The sequence below is a fragment of the Cupressus sempervirens genome, chromosome 5 (assembly GCF_028749045.1).
Source record: "Cupressus sempervirens isolate cs-2001-9-10 chromosome 5, ASM2874904v1, whole genome shotgun sequence".
Classification (NCBI taxonomy): Eukaryota; Viridiplantae; Streptophyta; class Pinopsida; order Cupressales; family Cupressaceae; genus Cupressus; species Cupressus sempervirens.
Genome location: NC_143122.1, coordinates 299,016,507 through 299,039,025, shown reverse-complemented (window position 1 = coordinate 299,039,025; position 22,519 = coordinate 299,016,507). Strand labels below are relative to the sequence as shown.

The following is a 22,519-nucleotide window of genomic DNA, read 5'->3' as shown; positions in this document are numbered from 1 at the left end:
TAAAATGGCTTCCATCTTTTTGATTGTGACTTTCCTTGATCCTTTATTTGACATTCCTTTTAGCAGCATCTTCTTGCCATCTGTCTCAAATGAAAAGTCCATCCTCTTGAAACTTTGGGTGTACTGTTCAAGGGTTTCCATCCACTGGATACTCAATATGACATCAGTATCAATCAAATCTATGACAAAGAAATCATCTGTCAAGGTATAGTTTCCCATGTTCTGTTCAAGGGTTTCCATCCACTGGATACTCAATATGACATTAGTATCAATCAAATCTATGACAAAGAAATCATCTGTCAAGGTATAGTTTCCCATGGAAATTTTTAGCCATGGGATCACATGAGTGTAGGGTAACAAGGTTCCTCCAGCAACGTTAACCTCAAATCCTCGATGCTCTACTGCGTGCAAGCCCTTACTAGCGACCAAGACAAGTTGATGGAATTGAGTGTGGTGTTACTATCAATCATGACTGTGACTCGTTTCCCGTGAAGTTTGCCACGAACCATGAACGTACTACTTCCAACCATTATAGTGATGGTAGCAATGGAACCCCCTTTTTGTATCAGGGCATTTATTGTCTCCTGCTGGTTAATTTCTTCACTAGTCACTATAGATACTTGTCCTTCATCGTCATTGGGAAACACCTCAATGTAATGAATCTTTCCCTTCCCAAGGTAGCGATGACTTGGTCCCCATGGTTCCTTGCACGTGAAACAAAGCTTTTTCCTCTAGAACTCTTGCCTAGAGCCTTCATCCAATGGAGGTTTTTTCTGAATTGGCTCCTTGTCTTTATCTTCTTGTGGGGGTGGTGTTGGCATAGCTACGTGAGTTTTGGAGGAAGATGTGGCCATGTCACGCACCTTCTTAATAGCTTCGTTGAGTGCACATGGGTCGAACCCTTTGATCCAGTCTCTCAAAGGTTCTCTCAGCCCATACATGAATAACATGATTCATCGTCTTTCAGAGATGTTTGTGACTAGTATTGACAACCTTTGGAACTTAGTGATGTAATTGTCTATCGTACCTGTTTGCTTTAACTGAGCTAGGTCTTTGAAGTTTAATTCAGGATCCTTCTTGTCGAAACAGTCAATGAGTCTCAGTGAACTCGACATAAGAGGTTACTTGGTCGTGGCCGAGAGTGACCAATCCATGGTGCCACCACTCTTGTGCCACTCCTTCCAGATGGAGTGTTGTGAACTTGATTGCTTCCTCTTCGGGCATCAGGTTGAGTTGGAAATACATGTCTGCCTTCAAAACCCATGCCTATGCAGTAATGACTCCAGATCCATCAAATGGTGATAAGTTTACTTTTCTGATTTTTTTTTAGAGATTATCGTTAAAATAGCCACGTTATTGCCCACCTGAATATCTCATTCTTAAATCAGCATAGACTTTGTAAGATATATCACCTTCCATATTCGCGTTCCTCCAATCTTCTCGAAGTTTTTCTTGCATTTCCTGAACAGTGGGCTCTCTTTATTTGCATGGTGCTTCCATCCTTGGAAGGAAGATGGGTATCGAGGGTTAAGAGCGAGGGGGTTGAGAGTTCGTCCTTCCCGAAATAGAGTCGTCACTATGCCCATTTTGTTCTCTTGTTGTCTTTCCCTTGGCCAATTTTTGTAGTGTTTCCTGCATAAGCCTTTGGGTTTCGTTGATTTGTATTTGGTTTTTGCTTGGCTCTCTTAAAAGATTCACGAGTTCTGTCATAGGATCCTCAGGATCTGCCATTCTACCAACAAGGTTATTTTGCCTTCTCCTTCGGATATAAACTTGCATTCACTTCAACAGGCTGGCAGAATCACTGGTTCTGATACCATTGTAATGTTTCGATTCCCTTTCGACACGTTCCAACTGTGAAATGGCTATCTAGTGTTCGTTAGATGCGCAATGGAAAAGACCATATGTGGTATTTTGGTAGACAGTGTACACAGGGGAGGCCATATGGTGGTGTGGGATGTAATTGGGAGCTGTACGGTAGCTTTAGAAGTGATCGAACGATACTAGTGGGATGATGTACGAACTGTGTCCGTACGGTGGTGGTGTTCGTACGGAGTGATGGTGTCCGTACGGTGGATGTAAAGGGGGGTATGTTGTGCAAGAAAGGGGATGGAGTGTCTAGATTAGCTGTACGGTAGTGTTGGAGAGGTGAAAGGCCATATGATGGTGCTGGAGGGTGTACAGAAGGGGTGAAGGGAGGGAGGTATGGTGGGTGACAAAAGATCGTGCAATCCAATAAATTTGTTAATAACCACATGATCTCAATATAATCACTGAACATACACTGTGCACCCAAACTATACAAAATTAGGGATATCCTCCCGAAGACAATGATATTAGCAAACAAGATTATGCTATGATTCGCCAAATCTTAGCCAAGTAGTACACAGAAAGAATAGGGTGAAGGTTGAATCTCACCTAAACCGAATAACCAAATAGGAAAGATCTTTCACTTCCGAAATAGCGAACAATTCAAAACTCCAACAGGAATTTGCAGTACAAAGAAATAAACTAAATCGCATGACAACTACTACCTACATGCCGTGCTTAAATACCCTTTGGAGAAAATTTCCGAGGGTTTACAAAGATAGCTGATGGTCACACTACGTATAGAAACAATTAAATAAAAATGGGTCCGAGATATACTAAATCGATCAGCCTATTAGCAAAGGTTTGATTAAATAATTTTTTTTTTAATGATGGGAACATTATAGAAGGTTCTATATATTTGGCCCCAAACATTATTTCCATATTTATTATATAATGTCATCTCGAAACAACCTATGCATTGTACTAGGTCGGCCCAAAATATGTTATAAATTGTACTTTTAGGAAACCAACTTCTGGAGGTCATAACTTATGCATACGAGCTTTGATTTCAATGGTGAGTACTTATCAGACTTGCAAGCTTGTGATCTACAAAATTTTGACCTCGTCTTGGAGCCATTTAGGCCTTCAAACTTGAGCTCAAAGGTTTTTATCTAGAAACCTCAATAACTCTACAATACACAGAATGCAACTCTAATGGCAGGCTGAAATAACTAAGTGAATCTCCACCTGTGAAATTAGAACATTCTGAGCTTGCATGACCCACTTACTAAAAATAATAAGTTTCCACAAATAGTTGCTCTGTACTAAAATAGCAGTTATTGAAATGACAGAAACAAAAATATTTTTGGGTGATGTGAGATTGACCTTACACTCGAGATGCTCCTTCATAAGACCTCCCACTAATCTGTTGTCGCCTAGAAAGGGGACATTACAGCATAGTGGAGGATCGGCTTAACATTTTGTTTGAGAGAGAACCATTTCTTTGGTTAATGAACACTACTTTTGGACACAATAGCAACAAGATGTTAAGAAGTTTTTGCAAAGTTGTGAAATATGTCAGATGACAAAAGGAACCGAGCGAAATAGAGGATTATATCAGCCATTACTTGTACCGGAGAGGCCATGGAAGGATATTAGTATGGACTTTGTGCTTGGTTTACAAAGGACTCAAAGAGGGCGTGATTCCATTTTTGTGGTGGTAGACAAGTTCTCAAGGATTACACATCTCATTCCTTGTAGTAAGGCTACTGATACGTGGAATTTTTTTTTAGAAGAGTGGTGAGACTACATTGTCTATCCAAAAGCATTGTTTAGATTGTGACACAAAGTTTGTTGGAAACTCTTAGTGGACATTGTGGACGAAGTTAAAGACAACTTTGAAGTTTAGCTCAACATACCATCAACAAACTGATGGACAAACATAAGTGGTGAATAGGAGTTTGGTGGGTTTTGATTTTACCATAGGCAGACTTTGAATACAATAAAGTTGTCAATAGGAGCACTGGTATATCATAATTCCAGATTGTCCATGGAAGTACTCCCAAAAATGCTTTGGAATTAAGAAGTTTGACAAAGGATAAAAGAGTAGTGCTAAAGATGAAGATTGTGCAGAATACTTGGAGTATTTACATGAAGCGGTAAGGAAGCATAATAATAAAATGAATATTTAGTACAAGGCTAAGGCAGATCATAAGAGAAGACATAAGGAATTTCAGATTGGTGATGAAGTTATGGTTCATTTAAAAAAGGAGAGATGTCCAGTGGGAACATACAATAAGTTAAAGATGATGAAGTTTGGACCATGCAAAATCCTAAAGAAGCGTGATTTAGGAAATGCTTATGAATTATAGTTGTCCAGTGAACTCAATGTTTCACTTGTGTTTAATATTTTAAAGTTGATGGAGTATCGTTAAGGCAGTATCAGAGATGAAATTTTAGAGGTACAGTGGAATATCCCAACACCTACTTCAATCATAGACGAGATAGAGGAAATCTTGGATAGTCATATGGGTAGAAGCACCAAAAAAATGAAACATGAAGAGTACTTGGTCAAATGGAATGGATGACTTGTTGAAGATTCATAATGGCTCTCAAAAGAACAAGCTGACTGCCTTGGTTTTTGAACACTTGAGATGTGACAATGTCACTTCTCAAATTACCCTGGGAATGTGATGCAGGAGCATCCAAGGTGTAAGAACAATCTTGCATCACCCAAAAATATTGTCTATTTTTTCAATAAATGCTGTTTTGGGCTTGGTTGCTATTTTTGGGAATATAACTATTTTTATCAAGTTTTTCATTTGAGCATAGATTGACCCAATTACTTCCCCAAAGATTCATTTTGGATATAGATTCATTGTGGCACGATCAAGTCTGTTTTCGAAGATATTGAATTTTCTGTATTGGCTGGGTCGAACAAAAGCTTGAAAGGCTTTAGAAGCTCTGCAAAGGGATCAAACTTTCCTCGAATGGCGCTTTGCAACTCTAAGTTGTAAAGAACTTAGAGAGGTATTTAATTTGGGACTATAAATTTATAATAGACAATCGGGTCAATGGTTCACAAGATATGACCTCCAAAAGTTGCATTACTTTAGGAGAAAAAGCAAAATCCCCTAAAAAACTCCAATTAGTGTGAAAAATCCATTTGGGGCATATTCTTAGCATATTCCAGTGCAAGGAAAACTAATATAATGGTGGTTGGCCTCTAGAACCTTCCAAGGTAGTTAAATTTTCCCAATATAAAGAAGACAACTATAAGTAGAATTATAGATATATGTAAATGTGTTCATGCAATAAAGATCCTTGCTGAAATTATTGAGTAATCTTAACGATCTCTCTAATGTAAACATGCAATGGAAGATTCATATGATAGTCTATTCAGAATTTAGAAAAGCAAAATTGGAAATGGGAAGGACAGCTAGCCGTACAAGTTCACGAGACCCAAGTACTCCACCCCGAGACGAATTTATGCTTGTGGGCCAAGGGGCGTCATGCGTCCTTGGGCTTGAGATCCCTTTAAGCACACCACCTTGAGATAAATGTTATGCTTGTTCACCAAGGGGCTTAGTAAGCCCTTAGGCTTGAGGTCCTATAGAGTATGCCACCTTGGGATAGAATGGATGACTGAATTTCCATGCTCATGGGCGAAGAGGTGGAATGGAAGACCGACCTTCTATGCTCTTGGGCCTGAACAAGGAGGATGTAATGTCCCTTATAGGGACTTCTACTATTTTACTCTATTATTCCCAATTAGAGTTTAGATTCTATTTGAAAATGACAATTTAAATGTTCCTTAATGGTACACCCAGGCCACCACTCTTTTGAGTTTGATCGGGATTGATATTGACAACCTCCCCTCCTTCCAATTTTACTTGGATGCTCTTGCTCACCTCCTTTCCTCACGGTACGAGTTGAACAGACATGTCAGGCTTGACATTTATAGACGGTACATTATCGCAACATGGAGTAATTTCCTGGGTGAGTTGCGCCCGTGGATGGCCTTCTATGCTGAGCACTTTCTTGACATTGAGGATGGGATTATCATGCATCTAGGCTACTTGTCTCGGTGCTGGAGCCTGACCCTGGGGATCTCCCTAGGATCCTATCATGTTGGTTCACACAGGCTTTGGATTCAACCTGATCACCACATTGATAGAGAGGACAAGATTTGTTGATTGTGCACTTTGACTAAGATGGAAATGGAGATTGTAATGTCTCTTGGACGGCTATCTTGTAATATCAGAATGATATTCTCGAACCTTTAATTGCAACAGACTTCTTCCCAATAAATATTCGAAGATATGGATTTAACTCTCTTAATAATAGAAGATATTTTCTTATTGATTTTTTTTATAAAGATAATATTGTTTCTTTGACTTGATACATCTTAATTTAGGTTACTATGTTTATGGAATGTATTGGTAGTGGAACCTAGATCTATAGAATGGATCTTATTGTTACACACTAATATATGGAGAGTATCTCTGCTTAATATATTTATCTGTGATGACAATACTGTAGAGAAGATTGGAGTATCCAATTTTTGGCATATAAGTAGAAATATGTTATTCTATGATAAGTCTTCTTGATTGCTAATATTATGCAATTAATTTAATAGTCTTGGTGACTAGATGCTACCCCATAAAATGACTAAATGTTGATTGAATTGGTGCTGTTGTTTCTTATCTTTATTCACTGGTGAATTCTGTTCTCTCCTTGATTGACAGTATCCACTTTAATTCCTCCTTCTTTGACTGTATCACTTACGATGGTGCTATGCCTGATATAATCAATATATTTATGCAACCAAATTTATCTTACTTCATCAATGGGTTTCTATGTTATATATATATGGAAACTTATTTCTATAGATATGTGATCACTGTCCAGAACTACATGTGCATCTGCAGATTAATGAACGAATGCCCGTTACTTAGGATTGTGTCATTATTTTTGGCTAGTCTTCTATTACTGTAATCAAACGCTATGTCTGATCTTTAATAAATCACGTGCAATTGATTTTTCCTTCCATCTTAGATGATCAATGGTGTGCCCTGATAAAAACATATCAGATTAAATGTCTGTGCTTATGATGATTGTGCAGAGGCTGCCAGTAAACAATATCATATATCAATAGTTTGGACTAACGCAATACTTGGGTGAGTGTACCTTGATCTTCTCTCTTGGGTGCCATAATTGAGTGTGTTCTGTATGCTTCTCTAAGCAGAGGAATCCGTGAAGGATTAAAATAATAATCATTATGATTGAGTATACATTTGGGTTGACTTGGTTGCTATCGATTTATTCGCTGGTTGTATATTCTTTTCCTTACCGTTATCATCTTCTCGTTGGATTGGCAATACATGAACATAAAACATAAGTTGTATCCATTTCTATCTGTTTTGTGATTTTTTTGGTATCAATGTTCTGTTTCAAATAATCTGCTACCCTTGTCAATTGTTCGCTACCTATCTAAGAGGTTACTTCTCTGCTTCTCCTCTATTGATCCATTTTTCTGAGCTTCTTGCCCATAGTAGACGTATTCCTACTCTATCATTACATGTTCTTCACTTGTACCTTTTCCTGAATCCTTGATACCAATTATATATTCCATGGTCGAATGGGTCATGACTTTTAATTATTGATTTCTTGATTCTCTTCTTAACATATAAATCTATGTTTTATATTTTTTAGTTATTTAAATATTCATATGTTTGTATTGTGATCGTATTTTTATGGTAAGGTAAATAATGATATGATATTTTAGATTTATTTAATAACTTGTGAATTTTTTAGACTTTGTATCGAATTATGAAATTTAATAATCTGCAATTAGTTCTTATTTGTTATTTATTTATATTTTATATTTGTAATTTCATTATTATATTATTATGTTATATTATTTTTATTACTTATTCTTTTTTTTTAATATTTATTATTAAATCCTATCTTAGAAATGGGGACACTACAATCCGCCCTTCTCGAAATTGCTTGTCCTCAAGCAATCACCAATACAAAGTAAGTGGCTTTTTCTATGGTCCTCTGATATCATCTTGCCTTATAACTTTGAGCAATCCTGAAACAATAATTACAACTTTAGGTGATAATTGAAATACTTTCATTGATATAAACTTATAAAATATTTAATTATATTATTTAATTAATTGAAAAATTCAAAAAGATAAACTTATCTTGAATTTTTGTAGCACTTTCATGCTCCTAGGTGTGCATTGCCTCATCCACGAAGATTCCTATAATATCCCACCTCTTAGTTTGGTAAAGAATTCAGACTTTCGTTAGTGGCATTTTTACGAATAGTTTGTAAGCAACCCTGAAATGAACACTTGGAGACCAAAATGCTCTCGTACAGATACCAACCAAGGGAAACAATACAAATAAAAATGCCAATCTAGTATTCTGAGAATTCCGGTTCTATTTTTTGATGATAGATGGCTAACACAATAAGAAAACCATACAACAATATAGCTAATCATATCTCAAAAATTGTTAGCTCAATCATATACTCTTATTACGTCGGTATAGAAAAAACTTGCATACATCAATCTTACAGTCACCCGATTTAATGGTTTGGCAACTTATACTATATTCAATGCAAGGGAGAGGATGTGGCACTTGTAGTACACCACTCATGTATTCTTCAAAATCTATGCTCTGTATGCATATACCGAGTGGAATCTATTTGTAGCAATGAATGACGTTACTGCTACTGCATCCACGTATAACTATCTATTTGATGGTACTATAGTTGGTGCTTAGGATGAAGCCTCCACAATACTAGAGTGAGGGAGATGTAGTTGTGTCCTGTATAGTTGCCCTGACCACTCCAATGGCTGCTAACCCTACCGAATCTTATACTCCCTGCGTGGTCCTGATAGATGGCCGCGGAACTGCAAATGTGCATTTGATGTAGGTGGCTCCATTTCTAGTAAGCCCGGTTTGTATATTTCCTAGCCACGTTAATTTGCTAACTAGATTGCCCCTAGTCTTGAATGTGAATCAATACCAGTGCAAAGCGAGTTCAAATGATGTATTTACCTCTCCTTCCTCAGCTATGGAGTGATTGCCTACCTTGTCCGTTGTCCAAGCACCAAATCTGCTAGATAATGCCTGTACGTGCCCAAACACTCTATAGATTTCAATCACCTATTCTTCTACTTGCCGTGGAGCTCCAACCTCCTGTAAATTAATGTATCAATTTAACTCTCAATTCTGAAAGTGCAATTTGAGTACTAGGTTTGCATCCAACCTCACTATTTCCCCTAAGGGGTTTCGTCCTCAGGAAATATCCAGTCACGTTTAAGCAACCTTTAGGATTTGTCAAAATAACATATATTCGTAGTGACAATCCCAATGCAATTGCTTTCTTTGATAACCTTGAGGTGAGGGGAGATGTGTTCAACTTAGCAATGTGGGCCGGGCAAAGCCCATTTTGTCTTTTAGTTACTTAAGTCATTTTGTCATAAAGTGACTTTAAATAATAAAGTACTTTATAAATCAACTTAATAAAGCAATGTGACTTTAATCTTAGATAAGATAAGATAATAACATTAATGTCCAACGAAAAACCACAAGGGTTTATGGGACTGAGCATACAAACAAAAGAGTCGGCAACCACTTGAACACCAAACGGTGACTGGAAAGAAACAAAACAAGGCACAAGACCAAGAAACACAAGGTAAGGACTAAGAGTCCTTCCTTGGTATAAAATAATTAGTCACAAAAGGATATAACCGTGTACGATTCAAAGTCGTAGATTGTTGCTAAGATCCACTTGTGGAGTGCTGCTGCCTGGAAAGACAAGTACAATGTTTGATCGATTTGGAGGGAGTGATGCTGGATGGCCTTTTCACACCTTGTGACCGAGACAAGGGGGAGAAAAAGGCAATGATGAGCTGGTTTGAGGTATGGTCCTAAGATGTGATTGATTGAAGGGCATGCTCACGAAGTTGGGTGGCCTCCCGAAGATAAAGTGCAAGACACCGCTGGTCAACATAGCTGAAGAACTCTGAAAGAGAGAAACAATCTCTGAAAAGACAATAAAATCTCTGGGCAACGAAATATGAAGTGGGTTTTAGTCTTGACCTCCGCCAAAGTACACAATCTACAAACCCGATCCTCTCTGTCCATATGGTGATCAGTTCGAGCCCGAAGACGATGAGAACCAACTCTGAAAGAGCCCAAAGATAATCGAAGGGTGTGACACCAACACCGATAGAGATAAGCAGGATGCACAATAATACCATTCTGAATCTCAAGAAAATGGTCAGCATAAAATGCCATCTTAGGATGTAATCCACCATTAGGATTACTCCAAGTAGTGATAATGTACTGCCTGTAGATATCCTGTTTGATATACTCATTCAACTCGTGACGAGAGGGGAGGAAATGAGTAGAGCATCCAACGAAAACTGGTATGGAGGGAGACAATCAATGCCAATCTTGATCGAACCCAACAGAGAGGTGGCCAGGGCATACCAACAACGTGATCTAGTGCTAGTGTCGGATCTCATAATCTGAACAGAAGAACAACATTGCCAGATGAGAGTATTTGTGACGGTCAACATCAGAATCCATAAAACCACGAAGCCGGTGGAGGAACCAAATCAAGTCAAGAAAATGGTCGCAAGTCTAAAAGAATGAGCCCCAAACTCAACTAAGATAATGTTGTAGTGGGTGAGTCTGTGGCATCTAATGATGTGTCATAAAAATAACGTCTGAAAACGCTCAATAGAGGCCCAATTAGAAGCAAGAAGAGAAGGCCCCCAAACCCCCGAGCCATAAAGAATGATCGATCTAACCAAGGAGTCCAAGAGGGACAATTTGAACAAAATGTCCTAAAAATGATGTTTGAAACATTGTCTCTCAATCATTGCCAGAGACCCCATGCCTTTGCTAATTTTGGATTGAATAGCCGGTCTCAAATTGAAGCGGGGACCTGAAAACTTAACCCCAAGATACATTTATGAAGAAGTGATCTCAACCTCCTACCCCTGGAAAAAGAAATTAAGATGGGAGGTCTTTAAGCAGTTAAACATCATAACACGAGTCTTAGCCAGATTTGTTGTAGGTGGCCCAACTTCTAGTAAGCTTGGTCTGTATATTTCCTAGTCCACGTTAATCTGCTAACTAGATTTCCCCCAGTCTTGGATGTGAATTAGTACCAATGCAAAGCGAGTTCAAATGATGTATTTACCTCTCCTTCCTCAACTGTGGAGTGACTGCCTACCTTGTTTTCCGTCCAAGCACCAAATCTGCTAGATAATGACCTGTACGTGTCCAAACACTCTACAGATTTCAATCACCAATTCTTCTACCTGCCGTGGAGCTCTAACCTCCTGTAAATCAATGTATCAATTTAACTCTCAGTTTTGAAAGTGCAATGTGAGTACTAGGTTTGCATCCAGCCTCACTTTTTCCCTTAAGGGGTTTCATCCTTAGGAAATATCCAGTCATTCCCCACTTAAATATCTCCTCTACTGAAACCAAAATACTTTTTTGACTAGCTGGCATCCTCAAACAAACGCCGTTAGCCTATCTAGATGGAAAGATAGACCAACTAGTCGCCATTAGGTCTAGCGCGAAGAAGGGAACATTACAATTCCTAACAAGTAAACCTTATAATTTTTCAGAGAGAGTTTATTTCTTCGTATACTCTTTTAGAATGTAGTTATCTCTATAGTCCATAGGAGAGACTTTATCCCTACCTTGGCCTCTATGAACACCCCTTTAGGATGTAACCATATTCATAACTCCTAGGGAAGACTTTATCTCTTTCTAGGCCTCTATGGATATCCCTTTAGGATTTATCTGTCTCTACAATCCTTAGGAGAAACTTTATCTCACCCTAAGGCCTCTATGGATATCCCTTTAGGACTATCCATCACTTTTTAATCCTTAGGAGAGACTTTTTCTCATTCTAAGGCCTCTGTGGATATCCCTTTAGGATTATCCATCCCTAAAATTCTTGAGAGAGACTTTATCTCTTCCCAAGTTTTGTAATTACTTAGTGTCATAAAAAGTTTCTTCAAACTTTGTTGCCTCTTTCATAAAATTACTATTACCATTTATGCACTTGGTATTTTCTTTCCTAGACTATGATTATCTCTTATATGGCTCATCAATGAATTCCTAAGTGTTATTCTTTATATGAATATTGTTATCCTTTGAATGCTTGTTAATTAGACCTAACAATAGCTTCTCTTAAATTCCCCAATATCATAAATGTTTTCATCATTTTCAGTCACAAGTATTCTTTTTCCATAGTTATCTTACATCTTTACCCCTAAATAATTTTCGTTCATCATTCAGATTATTATTTCATAGATGAGTTCACATTTCCATTTTCCACAGGATGGCAGGATTATGCTCTGATACCACTGTAATGTCCCTTGGACGGCTATCTTGTAATATCGGAATGATATTCTCAAACCTTTAATTGCAACAAACTTCTTACCAATAAATATTCGAAGATATGGATTTAACTCTCTTAATAATAGAAGATACTTTCTTATTGATGATTTTTTTATAAAGATAATATTGTTTCTTTGACTTGATACATCTTAATCTAGGTTAATATGTTTATGGAATGTATTGGCAGTGGAACCATGATATATAGAATGGATCTTATTGTCACACACAATAATATATGGAGAGTATCTCTGCGTAATATATTTATCTGTGATGTCGATACTCTAGAGCAGATTGGAATATCCAATTTTTGGCATATAAGTAGAAATATGTTATTCTATAAGAAGTCTTCTTGATTGCTAGTATTATGTAATTAATTTAATCGGCTTGGTGACTAGATGCTACCACCATAGAATGACTAAATGTTGATTGAATCGGTGCTGTTAGTTCTTATGTTTATTCGCTGGTGAAACTCTGTTTGCTCTCTCCTTGATTGACATTATCCACTTTAATTCCTTCTTGTTTGACTGTATCACTTAGGATTATGTTATGTCTGATATAATCAATATATTTATGCAATTAACTTATCTTACTTCATCGATGGGTTTCTATGTTAATATATGAAAACTTATTTCTATAGATATGTGATTACTTCCAGAACTACATGTGCATCTGCAGATTAATAAACGAATGCCCAATACTTAGGATTGTGTCATTATTCTTGGGTAGTCTTCTATTATTGAAATCAAACGCTATCTCTGATCTTTAGTAAATCGCTTGCAATTGATTTTTCCTTCCATCTTGGATGACCAATAGTGTGCTCCGACAAAAGCATATCAGATTAAATGTCTGTGCTTATGATGATTGTGCAGGGACTGCCAATAAACAATATCATATATCAATAGTTTGGACTAATGCAATACTTCGGTGAATGTACCTTGATCTTCTCTCTTGGTTGCTGTAATTGAGTGTGTTCTGTATGCTTTTTTAAGCAGAGGAATCTGTGAAGGATTAAAATAATAATTATTATGATTGAGTGTACATTTGGGTTGACTTGGTTGCTATTGATTTATTTGCTGGTTGCATATTTTTTCCTTACTGTTATCATCTTCTAGTTGGATTGGTGATACTTAAATATAAAACTTATGTTGTATCCATTTCTATCTGTTTTGTTCTATTTTTTGGTACTAATGTTCTATTTCAAACAATCTGCTGCCCTTGTCAATTATTTGCTACCTATCTAGGAGGTTACTTCCTCTACATCTCCTCTATTGATCCATCTTTTTGAGCTTCTTTCCCATAGTAGATGTATTCGTACTTTGTCATTACACATTCTTCACTTGTCCCTTTTCTTGAATACTTGATACCAATTATATATTCTGTAATGTCCCCTTTTTTAGGAGCTTCCTGTAGTTGGCTAGGTCAGTTTGCCATCGCGATCCTCGTGAGCTAGTAGTAGGATTTGAGGGTCTCAGTTATGTGGTTATAGGCTTTCCAATGCCCTATGGTGTGTTTTGGCTCCATTTGAGGGACTTACTATTTATAGTAAGTCAAATTGTTCATTCCAATGAGTTCAGTTGAGTTAGAGGAGTTGGGTGATGCTCTCGGTTTTTATTTCAGGCTTCTGGTTTGGGCTTCAAGAATCTTGAAGGGAGCATCTATTTATAGTAAGTCACCTTGTTAGGTTCATTCATCGTCTTTCATCATCAGGATCACTTTGGTGTTGTCAGATTTCGAATCTAATGCTTCTTTAGTTGTTTTTGCAAGACGGGTGAATTATTATTATTCATCTAAATACGCTGGGGTTGCTATTTTTGTTAGTATTGTTTTTTGATCACCTCAATATCATAGCTTATTGGAACCGGGACGAAAAGTGTTAAATCGTAGGAACAAGAAACAGTGGCCTTGCATGTCAGATTTTTAAGTTATGGTGGAAAAGGTCATTTTCTGGAGCCAAAAGCAATTAATAAATTATATAAATGGCACTTTAATATATTCTAATGCTGTGGAGAGTAAGCTTCTTAAGTGGGGTTCTTTTGGGAAATTGGTGCCGTTTGGAGATTATAAATATGAGGACATTTGATGAGAAAAATATTTGATTTTTTTAAATCTATTTGCCTTTGTTGTCTTTGTGACAATTCTGAGTTTGTGGTTTGTGCCCTTGCTGAAGTATAAGGGTCTAGATTGGAGAAGTACTAGGTAATTCACAACTGAGGTATTGTGAAATAATTTTGAGGATTTTTTTTTTTGTCTTCCTACTGTTCTTACTGTTGCTGTAAGTCATTATTTATTATTATCTTGACTTTGGCTGAGAGTTGTGAAGTCTGAAAATTATTCTGGGAATTGGAATTACAAATTACTGCTTAAGTATTAGTAATTTGCCCTAGCTTCTCTCTATTGCTAATTGTTTTTGAGAAGTGATTAAGTGTTGAAGAAAATTTGATTGGGGGGCGGGGGGGTTGGATATTTGTGACTGCTACCATAAACTCTTATACCTACACTGACTTTCTTATGGGCTGCGGTTACATGTTTGAGGCTTGAGATTGTTCTACTATAGTCTGCATTCATAGTCGAAGGGTCTGCATTCAACATTTAGATCTACATTTGGAATTTCCAAGGAACTACAATTACATTTACAAGGCCTGCTCTCATTATTGGTGTTTAATCTACACATCCAAACATTGCAAATTGGTTATGTTGGTATAAGGAGAGTGCATATTTTGAAGTCTGCTGCAAATTGCAATCATTCTACGAACTATACATTGGACAGGTTCATTTCTTGTAATAATTTACATCATTGCAGCCATTGTTGATTTTAATAAAACTTTAGAATAATTGCTTTTGAGCTCATTATCTATCCTTGTGTTGAAAGAATTATATGCATCAATACCATCATAAGAAATTATTGTCAAACAAAAAATCAAAGCCAACAGGATGCCTGCCAAGTTTTTCACGAAATGTCAAACCTTTGAATTGTGAAAGAAATTAATGTTTGATTAAGTTACAACTGGTTGGGCTTATTACATATTCCATGGTCGAATGGATCATGACTTTTAAATTCTTAGATTGCTGTCACGAATATGGTTGTACCTCTTCGAAGCTCCATTGGCTTTCCACATTATATTCTTTGTGGTGAATTATTTTCATGTATCCTCTTTTTACCCTGCAGGATAGTAGGATCATGTTTTGAAACCACTTGTAATGTCCCCTGTAGGGGCTTACATTAATTTACTCTACTATTCCCAACTAGAGTTTGGATTCTATTTGGAAATAACCGTTTAAATGTTCATTACTAGGACAATGTCAATTTCCAATGATTAACATATATCACTTATTTAAATTAGATTAAAATAAGAAACAACCTTGATTCATAATACATACTTAAGCTCTAATTCGTTACTTTCTGGCTAATCAACCACCTTAAGAAGGATGGGGGAAATTACTTGTCCGTGGGCATTGGAAAACCATTTGCAAGTAGGCTTCCTCAGGGATTTGTGATACATATATGCATTACCAATTTTGGAACGAAGTCCCCAAGGATTCTTGATATGCATCCTTACCCCAATCTTGGGAATTTCCTCCTACATTGCATGGTATTTCTCCATCCCTAACAAACTAACCTATCCTCTTAACGATAATAGTGAGAGTTTCATGAATTGGTTGAGTATATATAATTGGTCATATATATTAAGGATATATACATCTGTAATATATCATAAATACAACTCTAATTCCACATCAAGCTGCTGTAGGGAATTGTAAAAGACTTTTTAACGGTAAGGATAAGTATGTCTATATGATAGCTACTTTGTTCCTCTATCTTGACAGATGAAGATGATAAATCTGTGCAAGCGCTTTTTAGCAGGCTAAATTCTGCAGAGTTAATCTAGGGTCTTAATCTAATGGGAACATAGAATAAACAATCGTTTACTCAGTCAAACAAATAGGATTGTTGAAGGCCTAATTGAGTTGTTTTATTCATCAGAAGAAATTTTTGTTTCACTCTGTTGAAGTTTCCAAACTTTTGGTTGAAAATTTGGGTGTCTCCTTTCAATATTGTTCTACCTCTACGTATTGTTCTAAATACGTATGTGTGCGACTCTACCTTTTCAGTAAATAGTAATAAATATTAAAAAATATCATCATGTTCTTTGGCACTTAATGAATTGTAAGCAGTTCAGTGTATTTTTGCTTTAGTTGGAATGACACAAATGTAACTGTATAATGAAAGTGAAAAACATGAGTTAAATAGTGTGTTTTTAATAATGATGAGATATTTTTAAAAGAGAAAGTGAATGGTACTGGCTATAATAATAGACTGAAATGAGGTGTATGTGAACAGCTGTGTAGTATATTCCTAGAATGATAACTGATAATTGTGATTATATGGCAGGAGAGATATGCATGGGCTTATCACTTTATGGAAGGAGTTATTCCAATTGCGAGACTAACTTGAATATTCCCTCATCAACAAATGGTATAGAAGAATCTTTATCCATTTCTGCAATACCAGAGCCAGAGCTTGCAGCAAGTACCCTTAGCCTTCCTGTCCATTCTCGAATAAGTTCATCTGAATCTGTATTGTCATTAGATAATGATGCTGTGTCAGGCAAAGAAAGTTTATCTTCTGGAAAAAAAGGACGCACTCGTCGACATTTTCTCAATCATTTAACATCATTATTCTCTAAAAGATCTCGAAATGTTGCAAACCTGAGCAGGACCTCTCCAGTTAGATCAGTTGTCTCTTCAATTCCATCTGAAATCAGCGATGATTCTGAGGATGAAAAAGATTTGATTCCTTCATCCTTTTTTGAAGAGGATCCCACAGGTGATCCAAGAGAAGATATAATGATTAATCCTTTGGCAGGGGGAGTACTTGTTGATCAGTCTTATGCAGTAACCATTGGCAGATTGAATGCAATACTCTTTATGTCTGGCTCGCAGTTTGTACAGGACCTTGCTATAGTACAACACACAACAGATCTTTTGGAGGGACCATGGAAGAAATTAGAGAATGGGCTTCCTCACCGAATTGTAACATACATGAAGGCTCCTACAAAGATGATAGGCCGTGTTAAAGCAATTGAAGAACAGATGTATTTGCGAGCTGACAAAGGAGCTCTTGTAGTGAAGTCAATAGTCACCACACCTGATGTTCCATTTGGGACTAATTTTCAAATTGAAATTCATTTTTGTATAAGACCAGGCCCCATTGTTTCAACGGGAGAAAAAACATCACATCTCTTTGTATCATGGAGCATCAACTTCTTGAGAGGTACAATGATGAAGTCCATAATAGTGAATGCTGCTCAACAGGGATTGAAGGACAGTTACAAACAATATGTGGACGTGTTAGCAAATTATGCAAGGTGCATTGATGATCCCACATCAACTGTCTCTAAAGAAGAGGAGCAGCCTCAAAGTGACTGGGAGCTAGCAAAGGGATATTTTTTCAATTTCCCAGTGCTTGCATGCTTAATATCACTAGCAATAGTTCTCTTACATATTTATGCTCCATGGATAAAGATAAACAAGGTCTTAGGATTTTTCTATTTGGATTTGCCAGACTCCCTCGGAGAATTCATCACATCAGCAATTCTTGCAATGCAAGTGGAATATGTTGTCAAGCAGATCCAGACATTCCTACAAGCCAGAGTTTGCAGAGGTGTTTGTTACAGAAGCTTTTAATTTCTGCATTGGGGGTATCAAGCTTAGTCATCTCGTAAATTGGATTTTCTTTCATACAGTTTGATAATGCAATATTTGTGGTAAATTTCAAAAGGATTGTTGATATTTGTGAGAGTTTTGGAACTTATATGTAATTCTTACCTCCAATTAGAATTGTCTGGCTATTCTTTGTTTTTGTTTGTTTTATCAATGTTCTTGCTCTGAGTGAGATGGCAAGATTTTAGCAATTCATCTTGCATCCTACAAAAGGAAGGCCTAAGTTGAGATCTCTCCATTATTCTTTTGTGATATGCTTGTCCAGGTTCTGATCATGGTGTGAAAGCACAGGGTGAAGGATGGCTCTTAACAGTGACATTGGTTAGTGGAGAAAATCTTTCTCCGTTGGATGAAACTGGCACACGTGATCCTTTTGTTGTTTTTACTTGCAACGGAAAGACTCGTACCAGCTCAGTGAAGTTAAAAACATTGAATCCAGAATGGCATGGTATCAAATCTCTCTTCTGCTTCATGATTATTTCCACAGGGAAATCTTGGGCACTAAATGCATGTGTTCAACCTTGAGCTATGATGTTTGGTTTGTTTATTTTTGGCATTATCATGTCTTTTCTATCAAGTTTCTATGTTACAAAATTATGAAATGACCTTTCAAACACTATTTCTTGTTCTGGCATGTCATTTGTGGGAATAGAGGTACTTGAGTTTGATGCAACGGAAGATGCACCATCAACAATGGATATTGAAGTTTTTGATTTTGAAGGACCCTTCTCAGAAGCAGAGTCACTAGGGTATGCTGAGATAAACTTTTTGAAACAATCTTCAGAAGACCTGGCAGATTTGTGGGTACAATTGGAGGGAAAGTATGCACGGTTGCAAGGATCAAAGGTACATTTGCGTATCTGTTTGATCAACACGAAAGATTCTGACCATGTCAATCATTATATTCAGAAAGTAGAAAAAGAGGCTGGCAAAAAGGTTAGTACAGGGTGCCTTTTTCTACCATTACACCTTTGTCTTCTCCTTTCTTGTCTCCAGGTGCAAAAAAGAAGGGCATTTATGCTAAATTTTGGCTGTTCAAAGTTATAAAAATTCAAACAAAACCCTTATTTTTAGATTGTTTCTGGTGATTGTATTTTAAGGTTACTTCACATTGCTTTCATTGTTGTCTTTGAATTTTTAATCTCTACACGAGCATTGGGAATGCTACATTTTAATAAGATTGCAGATAAGTGCTTAGTATGATGTATATTAAATTCTTACTTGACTGTCATATTCCTGGTTGTGGTTTGCATCCGTTTTGCTTTGATTGATCTTTACCATCTATTTCCATTAGCTTAAGCAACAGATCTGATATGTGAAAGAAATAGATAGCATAAGTTTTTAATTAAATGATGAATTTCAAAATATGCATTCATTGAAGGACCAAGGTTGATCATTTCATCACTCAAATTTCATGTGATATGCTACTGTCACTGTGTATACTTTATTGTTTTACCTTTAAATCTGGCATGCTTCATTTATTTTTCTACGAAATTAAAATTTGATGCATTTAATTCCTTCATAATAGAAGATTTTCCCATACATTATAGAAAGTTGATTGATTTTCTACTATCATTTTCAGATCTTATTTTCCGTGCAATTTATATTAAATCAATTACTAGTGCTTGACACTGGATTTTGATGCTTTATATGGGTGAAGTTGCATAGGATGAGTGAGCATGTGGCAAGGCCCATAAACGTTGCATATAAGGTGTATCCGAGCTTAAGATTTCTTTTTGTTTAGGGTTGAAGCATTTAAAATTACATATTATGGTCATGTATACTGCATATTGTGAACAGAAAGCATTCTGAAATCTAATTATATTAGCATGCCAGTTTTCTATGTAATTAATTTTTTATTTCTGTTCCCATAAAGATCTCTTCTCAATTATGAACACTTTTAAGCTTGTGGTGATAACTGTTTTTCCTGTAATGTAAGAGCCTAATTTTATCAAAGATGCCTCCAACGCACACTCTTCCTTGATTTTTTCATATACTACAACTACATATTGTAACCATAAATAATATTTTTTTCTTTTGATAGGTAACATTTGTTTTATATTGATAGTTAAAGAGAGAGACAATATTAGTGGTATGGCCAAAACACCTAACTGCCTTATCTACCCATGCCCTGGCCATATCTAAGCCATTATACAAAAATTCAGAGTTTGAAAACTATGTAGAGATTAAAACAGCCCCCTTATACATAAAACAGGAACCAAGCAAAAAGAAACAGGTGGTTCACATGCATTCACCAAAAGCTCCACCTTCTGGTATTGTTTATTCCTTGAACCAACACGCTGCTTCCTTGTGGGTGAATGTTGGAATTGTTCGATCTTCCATCACCAATATCCCCTGCCTCCCACGACGACACTTGCCACTGCCCTCCTTCTTCTCTTTGAGTAGCAAGGCATCCACCCAGACGTCGTTTAAAGTGGACGTTCCCCCATCCATTTGCTTCTTCTTCACTGTCTGGTGGCGTAATTGCTGCCTTGGAGCCAGTGTGCTCTTCCTCGGCGTGGCCTTCATGAAATTGCGTTTGTTCTCTGTCGACACCCATATTTGCTCAGTCAGGAACTCCACGATCTTTTTCCAACCTTGCTTTGCTTTGGGAATGTGGGCTCCATGTGGATTTGATGAGGACCACACAACCAGTGGCTGAACCGACGTCTTCCCTCCACCAATTAGCCTCCAAGGCTCTAGACCCATCTCAATTCCCACTCCCAGGACAACTCTTTCGATAATGTCTTCCAGCCCCAAGAGCCATTGCCTATCCACACATGCTGCTACCACTCGGCGAACCTCCTCCTTCGTTTCCCCCACCATCAATGCAAGTGTAACAAACAACGACACTGCATCCAAGTTTGATCTCCTCTTCCAGTATGCGCTTAGGTACTCTGGCCCAAACAACTATTGCACTCCTTCCATGAAAGCTGTGTCCTAAAAAACAAAAATGTGTTTGAGACACTGCGTAGGAATCTGGCCCTCGTAAGCCTGCATCTGAGAATTAGAGCCTTAGGGCAAAATTTGCCTCCATTTTTGTTGCATGAGGTGAAAATTAAGTTTTGTCTTCCTTCTTTCTACATTTGAACTCCTTGGAACACTCTGGAACCGGAGTACCACGGAATGTGGACACTCAAGCTGGCACACACGGAGGATTGGGGAAATCTGCATGTTGTGTAATGATTTAATGTCGTCGGAGGGAAGAATTGTGGTGCCTTCCCCTTAAATCGCCCAGGATCAAAAGTTTCTTATATGTAGATGTCTAATGGCCAAACAAAATTCTCTTTTTAATCTAATGCAAGGTTTCAAAGATTCTCAAAAATATCATTTTGGATTCCCATTGTAGAATTAGCCCCCATGTTGGCTAACATGTCTGCCACCCTATTCGCTTCCCGGAATGAATGGGAGTTCTTGAAGTCATCAAATTCTAGAAGTAAGTCTTTGATCTACTGGATGTATTTTTCAAGGTGCCAAGCCTCCATCCTCTCTCTCTTTATACCATTAATAATGATCTCCGAATCCACTTACAAATGGACTTTTTTGAGGCCTATTTTTGCTCCTAAAACCAGAGCCCTTCTAGCTGCATAACATTCTACAATGTTATTCGTGCCATCCTGCAATCGTTTGGCTGCAAATGCAATGATATTTCCCTTATATTCTCTGGCTACACAACCGCACCTCGATACTTCTGGGTTTCCCTTGGCTGCCCCATCAAAGTTAATCTTAACCCAACCTTCCTCTGGTGGTGTCCAACTCACCTTTGCTCTTATGATTTTTGGATTAGCCCTACTAAGCCCATGAATGGGCCGATAATTTTAAATTTGTTAGCATTCCAGTTTTCTATTCTAAGAATTTTTTTATCTATTCACATAAAGTCTTAAAGCTGTCTTCTCATTTTTTATCTACTTATTTGTGTTTATGTAAGTTTGTGTTATGTAAGAGCCTAATTTCATAGGAGCAACCTCGTATGCTGCTATATATGTTCTCTAATCTTAGAGCTTAATGTTTGTTCAAATAGTAGGGTAATAGGGTAGCCATGGGTTTGCAAATGAGGATTAACATATTGATGCAAAGACAATTGAGTTGAAGCAAGCTACTTTCAAGCCACACAGAGAGGCTGAGTTGGTGGCCAAACCAGATGAAGAAGATAACTCTTTTGACGTAGATGATGAGGATATTTCCACTTTACATTTACTACTTGTGCAACTTTTTGAATATATAGAGGGATCATTAAAGGTGCTTACTCACAGAGTATGCTTAGAGTAGTTACTTGTATGGTGGAGCAGATGTTAGTTTACACTCTATCCTTTTCCTTCAGCCAAGAAACGGTCTACTAAATGAGTTGATTAGTAAGTGCATTTTCTCAATTGTATGTAGCTATAGGGGATAAGAAATACTACTGCTTGGGATAGTGGGAATTTTAGACAAAGGCCTTTGTGACTATAGCAGAAATGCCATACTCTGGACAACAGTTAGAAAACTCAGACTTGGCAATACCTTACTATACCTGAAATCTTTGAGTCAACAAAAGTTT

General features: G+C 37.2%; 1 protein-coding gene across 2 annotated transcripts in view; it reads left to right on the top strand.

Annotated features, from left to right (window-relative positions):
• The window catches only part of LOC149555759 (C2 and GRAM domain-containing protein At1g03370-like), a 244,972-nt gene that overhangs the window by 51,299 nt on the left and 171,154 nt on the right, over positions 1–22,519 (top strand). For both annotated transcript variants that reach the window (XM_089829905.1, XM_089829906.1), the window contains exons 2-4: positions 16,652–17,923; positions 18,248–18,430; positions 18,635–18,918. In XM_089829905.1, coding sequence (XP_089686031.1) covers positions 16,652–17,923; positions 18,248–18,430; positions 18,635–18,918 — 1,739 coding nt within the window. The remainder of the gene's footprint in view (positions 1–16,651; positions 17,924–18,247; positions 18,431–18,634; positions 18,919–22,519) is intronic.